Source organism: Merops nubicus, unplaced genomic scaffold (genome assembly GCF_000691845.1).
Source record: "Merops nubicus isolate BGI_N331 unplaced genomic scaffold, ASM69184v1 scaffold39649, whole genome shotgun sequence".
NCBI lineage: Eukaryota > Metazoa > Chordata > Aves > Coraciiformes > Meropidae > Merops > Merops nubicus.
This window is the reverse complement of record NW_008632419.1, coordinates 20520-28786: the sequence shown is the minus strand read 5'-3', so window position 1 is coordinate 28786 and position 8267 is coordinate 20520. Positions and strand designations below refer to the sequence as shown.

At 36.4% G+C, this 8267-nt stretch overlaps 1 protein-coding gene across 1 annotated transcript in view; it reads left to right on the top strand.

Annotated features, from left to right (window-relative positions):
• Window positions 1-1051: 1051 nt before the first annotated feature.
• CFAP97 (cilia and flagella associated protein 97) overlaps window positions 1052-8267 on the top strand; it is a 19250-nt gene continuing 12034 nt past the window's right edge. The window contains exons 1-2 of the mRNA XM_008947907.1: window positions 1052-1913; window positions 2005-2076. Coding sequence (XP_008946155.1) covers window positions 1052-1913; window positions 2005-2076 — 934 coding nt within the window. The remainder of the gene's footprint in view (window positions 1914-2004; window positions 2077-8267) is intronic.

The window sequence follows — 8267 nt, the reverse complement described above, 5'->3', positions numbered from 1 at the left end:
TGTTACTTATTTATTGACTGCAGCTTTAAAAAAAAAAAAAATAGTCTGTTGTAAATAGTAGGAGAAAAGTACTGCTGGCTAGACAGGAACAGGAGTCTTCAATACTGGCTAATTTTGTTTGGTTATGCAGTGTTTGGAGTTTATTTTAACTCTGTCTATCCTACTAGTGAGTGAAAACCTGTGTATTCCCTCTGCCACAGATAAGATCTAACACCATATATTTCTGCAAGAGGTATGACACAGTAGGAGCAGGTTTGTAGAGCGTAATGGTTGGTGCTGAGAACCTGGTATCCACACTGTGTGTATTAGGGCTAGCCATAATCTCGTCCCATGACTGGTGACTGCTGGTCCAGGTGCACTAGCTTCGTGCCTTGAGCACCCTTCACTTGAAAGAATCAAATTTGATTCACACTGCACTGGGCAGTGTGAGTTACAGAAGATTGTCAGGAGAAGCAGGTTCATCCAAACTAAAACATTAACACTGACACACCCTGCATCTATTACAGTCTAGAGCCATGGATCTTTTGATGTAAATTGAAATTTCTCCTACTTTAAGTGATGAAAGTGTGGTTTGAATGGCTATGGTAGCCAAGATGATGACCACCATATATGAACAAGGTTTTTAATATAAAATCCAAATGACTGCTGGCTCATTAATGGCTCTAGCTTAAAATTACTTTAGCTTAAAGGGACAAAATAATACACTTCAATTGCTTGTTTGTAATAGTTAGCTCATTAGCCTCTAATAATATTTGACTAATTTCCTCAGGAGTAAAAGTTTTGAAATCATGGTGGGGTTTGTGTGCTTAAAGTAAAGCTTTTCAGTCGTAACATCTAAGCTGTGCACAATCAAGTGGCACTAAATTTCTTTCTAGAACTTGCTACAGAGTTGTCCTTAGCAACATAACAGAATCAATTGTAACATTATAAGTTATTAGAGCTAAAAGTGTAAACAGCAAAGTTGTTAAGCTGAAAGTGTACTTGGATCTGGTTTTGTGCTAACCTTTGGAAACCCCTTCTGATGGTTGCAGGAGGCACATCGTATTTCAGTATGGAGCGGTTTGAAGATCTGTCAGACGGTGAAGTGGATCACGCATTCTTTGACAGTGATTTTGAGGAAGAGAAGAAGAAAGCTGAAGAACATGGTGAATGTATAGAGGAAGGAAGTGCAAAGGCAGCTCTTGCAGACCCTGATTTGGTTTCTAATTCAAAGGATGCAAAGTGTTGCGAGGAGGAACGTGAAGAAAATCAGAAAGATTTGCAGAAGGTTCAGTCCCTAGAAAATAGCACAGATCGCCTTGGAGATACTTCACCTTTGCCACTTTCTCCAGTTGCGGAGAATGCGGGCACATCTGGAGCAACATCTGCAGCAAGCAGGGGAACACAGGAGAGTGTTCCTGCTGGAATCCCCAAAATAGTTAAAGAAGGTGAAGAAGATTATTACACAGATGAAGAAGATAGTAGTGATGAAAGCAAAAAACAGAAGGTTAGACCAAAGTCAGCTAAGCAGTCAAACAACATAAAAAAGGCTAGCAAAAAATATACAAATATCAGCAGCTCCTCCTCTTCTTCCTCCTCCTCATCTTCCTCATCCTCGTCCTCAAGCTCAGATACAGATTGTTCAGATACAGATTCTGATAGCTGTTTATCAGATTCATCTCGTTCTTGCTCAAAAAGCAATGCATGTAGAAATGCTCTTCTGTCTCCAAAACAAAAATTCAAGTCAGTAATGAAACTAGCAGAAGGAAAACCAAAGCTTGGTGACTACTTGGAGGAGTCTGAAGACACAGTGACTGATGTAACACCTCTGTCAACTCCAGACATCAGTCCTATCCAGTCTTTTGAACTTGCAGCATCAAATGATAAGAAACTAAAAATAAAGAGACAGGAAAACGTGAACCAAGAATTATATGGTAATTTTGAAGAATTTAAGTACTACCACAAAATTTGTAAAACCTATGGGGCTGGGAAATCCAATCTTATATCTTTTTTTTTTATTATTAGATTCCGAGTTTGATCACAGATATAGTCAAAAAGTCTTGCATGATGCCATGGACCTGAATCAGCTTTTGAAAGGTGACTTTTACATTTTCTTTTTAAAAATTACACATTAAATTATAAATCTGTACATTGTTACTGAGTCCTGTTAGAAGAGAATGAAGTTTTCATGTGCCATGCGTATTTTTAAAACTGTCTTGTGATTAAGCTGCATTGATCTAATTCTTTGAATTATTGTGTGTGTAAATAGTCCTGATTCTACAGTGGAAAGAGGCAGCATGTGTTGGCATGCATATACCTAGAAGTAAGATATACAGATGGGGTGTATCTCTAAATAAGATTTCATATATTAACAAATTGAATAATAAAACTGCACGTGCATTTTGAGATCTCAAAGTTTACTGGACTATGCCATGATTTGCTATTGAAATTAAAACACCAGCTTTTCTGATAAAGTGCTGTGTTATCAATGCCCAAAATTGAAATGCAGTCAAAAATGATGTTAGAGTTGTTGCTAGGCAATTGAAATTATGATGTCCTACATGTTTATTTGTTCCCTGATAGCAAGAAGCTATTTAATAACTGGTGATTGTGGAATGATTCATCTCATCCCTAAAACAAATGGATATTATAGCTCAGAGTAAGAATTCCCAGAGATAATCTCTCTAAGAGGGGGAAGTTTTTTTCCCAAAACTGAAACACAATTCTAAATAACAATAATAAAGATTGAGTAATGAGAAGTAGAATTCATATAGTCTGGCAGTTAATGTTGCTGATTAACATGCATTTTATTCCCAAGTGCCTCTCTAAATTGGCAAGCACAACATCACTTAATTACTTTGGATATTTTGAAGTTTAAACCGGGAAGGATTATTAATGGTGGACAGCAACAAGTGTGGGAAAACAGGCGCTAATCTTATTCTAAGTTATTGCTTCCAGGTTCTTCCATACTCATTAAAAAAAACTCCAAAAAAGTGCAAATCATTCTCCCCCGCCAAGTCTGCATTAAGTGTTCATCAGAACTGCACAGGCATGAAATTGCTCTAAATGAGAACAGTATAAATCCAGACCTGAGTGCATGAAAGAGTATTTAAATGATCATCAGGATGTCTCAGATTTGGTTTTAAAATACTGTATTCTTCCAGTAATCTATAATGATGAAGCATTTAGTTTAATTTTTTTTTGTCGGTTATGCTTGTAGTATAACTGGGCCTAAGCATTTACAGCAGCTACAAGAGTTTAATTTCTCAGGTCTCCAGAAACTTGCAGAATGTCAGTATGGTCAGTTACTGCATTGTTTCTAGGGGACATGTAGTAATTAATTTTCTACAGTTCTATACACTGGTAATGTGGACATTTGGGAAGGGTAGAGTCTCTTGTATAAAAAGAAAAAAATCACAAGAACAAAGGGAACAAATCTGTTAGAAGCACATGCTATTCAAAGAACAAGTTTTAGATTAGAACAAAACTGGTTTTTAAGCAGTGACGTAGTTTTTGTATCTTATAATAGAATTCATTTAAATAGAAAAAATGTTTCAGTTAAATTAAAAAGGAGTTGAAATAGTTTTTCCTCTGTATTATATGTCCTTGATACATATTTGTGCTCATATTGCAAACGATGCAATTTTGTAATCATTTTTTTAAAATCATTTGGAGAAGAGAAACTTACCAGGGGCTTTCATCTCCAAAAGCTAAGCTTGTTCTTGATAGAAGCCAAATTTCAAGTTACACTGCTCTGAATAATCTTAAATCTCATAAATAACATCATTTTAGTCGGAATTCTGCTAGTCTTAATGCTGGATGTTGTGCTTTGAATGCTTTGTATGTGGGTATTGCTGTGCAGCTTTATCACTGATTTTAGAAATACTCTTTATTGATCAGAACTCTGGACAAGAGTTTGATTAAGATGTGTGGTAACACTCTGTTGCTACATCTGAAAGTCATCATTTTATGTATGCTCTTACTGAAGTGAACATTACCAGGTACTGCAATCTGCCGTGCAGCCTCTGTTTGCCCTGTGGAAAATATTGGAACTAGTTTTAGTTGGTTCCACTCTCCTAATCATCTTCATAGCCCTCTGCTGGATTCTTTCCAGTAGTTCCCTGTCTCTCTTTAACTGGGGAGCCTAGAACAGGACACATACTCCAAATGTGGCCTCACCAGGGCAGAGTAGTGGGGGAGGAGAGTCTCCCTCAGCCTGCTGGTTTGACCTGCTTAGCATTACTTTGCTAAGATTGATGTCACATTGATTGACTGTTGTCATTATGTTGTATGACTATTAGAACTCTTGTAGCACTGTAGAGTCAGACAGCCACACTGCTTAGGAATTTAAATGTCTTTTAAATTAAATGTTATTAAGTTATTAATTATTAAATGCTATTAGGGTTTATATTTTACAGACCTCCTCTCACTCTTAACCTCTTTTTTTTTTTTCCCACCTACATGGAAAAAACACAGGTGTGACTGTAGTTTTTTCAGATAGAAGTACAGTTCTTCAGTTGTTCCATGATATTGTACAGATTTTTACATGTAATTCTTTTGTGAGTCAGTGCTGTTTCCACTTTGCTTAAATAAAAGACCTTAAAGATCTTTCAGAAAATTAATAACTAAGAGCAATATTAAAAACCTGTAATAATAAATGTCAGTTATCTGCTCTGCTGTAGTCTTGAATAATCTGAACACAAAAAGAGAATTAAATATGCCAGTGCAAACAAACAGATTGTCAAAAATTTGGTTTAGAAGTGCCTTCATAAAGCTCCATGTTAAAAGGCTTAGGAATTAAAAAAATGGAAAAAACTTTTTTTATCAAGTTTTGCTTGATCCTGTGTCTTGATTGAACGTCCCATGTTACTTAAGGAGCACAGGTCATGCAGATAAAGGCGTGGGTCAAGCGTGTAAGTGTGAGCCCAGCACTCAACCATTTCCATCCAGTCATGCTACAGACTTGCTCTCTGTCTTCAGACAAGTCTCTTGATTTCTACTCTTTAATGTATCTCTTTATTTCAATTTGTTTGGTATCAATACAGCAGTAATGAGATTGCACAAGGTATATAGAGTGCTCAAGAATTTAATGCTTTGTGTTTTCTTCTGTAAAGTGGGGTTGATACCTGATTATTTTACAGAGATGTTTCTGAGAATTAGTCTGTAAATCCATGGTATTAGCTATTATTAACTTGAGGAGGTGTGATGAGCTAAGTAGGACAATGGGCCACGGGATGAAGACGTGAATTATATCCTTGAAGCTCTCACTGACCTGCATGCTCTCTGCTAAATCTTTTTGCGTCTTCTGTGCCTTAGATTTTCTATTTTAAAATAGTCAGAGCTTTCTTGGCGAGCACTGATAAAAATATCATCATTATGAAATTAAAAGCTCTGTGTTTCTGAATAAAAGCTATTGTAGAAAACGAAACAGCAGCTTCAACTGAAGAAGTAGCAATTGCTTTAACTTTTTTTTTCTAGTTTGTTACTCAGGAAATAGAATGTTTTCTGTCACTGAAAGTTTTTCCTCTTAGGGATATGTTATCTGTTAGCACGTTTGTAGAATAACTGTTGAACAATATCTAAATTTAAAGTAGACTCTGTGAATTAATAGTGTGTACATGTGTATACATGTGCATTGTTTTCTAAGCTCCAGTAACTAGTGTTGAGGCAGAAGAGCAAATATCAGTGTATTCCTGTATTGGGAGCTTGAAAACAGGTGGAAAATTAAGGTGGTAAACAGATCCAGACTTTCCAAACATCCATAAGAAAATGGGTAATTTTGGAAAAAAAAATTTCTACATCTGTAAGGTATCCGTTGTCTTTCTCATGATATCAAGAAAAATAACTAGCAGCCCTATTTAAGCATATTTAAATAGGAAAAATTTATACTTAAAAAGACCATTAAAATTTTCTTAAAAAAAAAAAAAAAAAAAAATTTCCAAAATCCTTTTTATATAGAATGCTGCGACATGAAATAATGGATATTCTAGGAAATACTTGTTTACAGGGAAATAATTCTAGACTGAAACTATTAGACATGAGTGAAGAACAGTGATTTAATTCTTTTGTATTTTCCAAATGTGTTACAGATGTCTAGTGGAGCAGTATACAACAAAACACCAGGCAAACTCAAAAGTGTAAACACTGAAGCAATTTAATGCATTTTCCACTACTGGAATTGCAACAGATACACTGAAACACGCATAATTTTCATTCTAGCCTTAATGTCATTACGACAGCTGTACATCCTGTCTTAGTGCATTTGGCTTGCTAATTTGTACTGTATATAAGGTTTGGCCTTTCTCACTCTGCAAGGTCTTTTCAATGCTTACAAACTGAAAGTGGTAAACAGCCTTGTTTATTGCTTAAAAGAAAGTCAGGTGTCTCTCCATGGAAACCAGCTTTCACAGAAACCCTGTGAATACCAGAGAATTTTCTTTTCCAGCTTACCAGAAAATGAGAAGTAGACTGCACACTGTGCAAGTGTTTATGCAAATGCTGCTGCTTGTTTACACCCTTCCTCCAAATTATTGATTTATGGTCTGGTTGACAATGAAGTGGTAAGTAGGGGTTTAGTTAAATTGCTTAGTACCCACTGTTAGAGTATGAAGCTACAGGTAAATCATATTTAATTCTTCCAAGACTTAAAAACTGTTTAGAATCTTAAATCATAACCTTGAACTGCAGTATTGCCTCATGTTGTCATTGGCCCCTGCAAAAATAGTCAAATAAACCTTTTAAACACTCATACATTGTGATTAAAGAGTAGGTGGGTGCATCGTTGAAATAACTTTGAAATTCAAACATTTGAGTTATGTAACACCTAACCTTAAAATAGTAAATAGTATTTAGAGTAAATGCATTTACTTCCTACATGGGATCTTGATTTGTTTATTGCTGGTGAATTGTCCCTGGGTTTGTAGGCTTGTGACCTTGACCTCGTGTAGACACCTGCTGCCTTTGCCGTGAAAGCGGTGTGGTTGCCAGGGAATGCTGAAGTGCCTTCCGCGTGGATTGGAGATGCACGCCGTGGATTACCCAGTTTTCAGTCAGTCAGTGTGCAGAGGGTAGGAATATGATGCTATGTAAGTGGTGCTTTGCAGAGTGTAGGTTGAAGAGAATTTTCAGCTAGGTCACTTTGGAAGTAGTGGAAACTCTTCCTGATGCTTTGAAGCTCCTGGGTCAGAAGCCTCACTCAGGCCAGCGGAAATAGTGCTGCGCCTGTTGTAAGAAGACCTGCAGAACCTTTTGCTGACTGGTGTGTTAGATTGTTACTACAGCTTATTGGAGCACTGTTTCAGGAGCAGTGATTTCATACATGTCACCTGCCTTCTGCTTGAGTTTTCTTAGGAAAGGTAGTACTAGTGATCCTCTTCCAATAAGTGACCCAGTATGTATTTTGTTGTTTGACTTTTTTCTACTAAACTCTCTTGTAGTGCAGTTCCTAAAGAGATCAGTGTTGAATCTGCTGTGATTTAGAGAAGGTTATTAATGGGTGTAGACTTCAATAAGTTACGGTTTGGATTGAAGTGGTGTTTGCAGCTTAAATTCTTCCGTAACATAGATCTTAACTAAGTAAAACACAACTTTAATTTATTGATTTAGCAGCTAAAAGAACAGCAAATTAACTGCTTTCAATGTGTTGTCTGTTCCAGTACCCTGGCGTATTGCAGCACTGTTGCTGCAAAGAGGTACTTATGAAATTTCACATGTGGTTCTTCCTTAGGTCATGCAGAAGGCTAACTATATAAAGATCAGTTGAGGAACTGAAGAAACTAGTGAAGAACTAGAGCATTTTAGACTGATCTTTTTCACCGCATCACCTTGAAGAAAACTTGCTGCACATGTAGTGGCTCTGAGCTTTTGGTGCAAAATTAATGAGTCTTTTGTAATTCAACAATGTATCAAGAGACTAGTTACTGGCTTTTAGAATTCCTCTGCTCAGGCTTCACTGAGTAAGTTCATAGCAGAACCTTCATGGTGATCTTAACATTTTTTTCACTTTATTAATACATTTCTCTTGAAATATATTTCTCTTGTCATAAACTTGATATTGTCACTGTAGTAAGCCCTTAAATTCAAGAACAGTCAAAAAACTGTTGGCATTATTTAGATCAGTTTCTAGACTAAATAAGTATAAATAATAAGACTAGGAGTGATCAACATATTGAAGAAAGTGGGCTGCAGTCTCTTTTCTACCTGCCACAACTGGCAAAGTCTGTCATTGTGGTGAGTTGATAAAAGGTGTGGATGAGACACTGTAGAAGGAAAATACATTAATAGAAAAA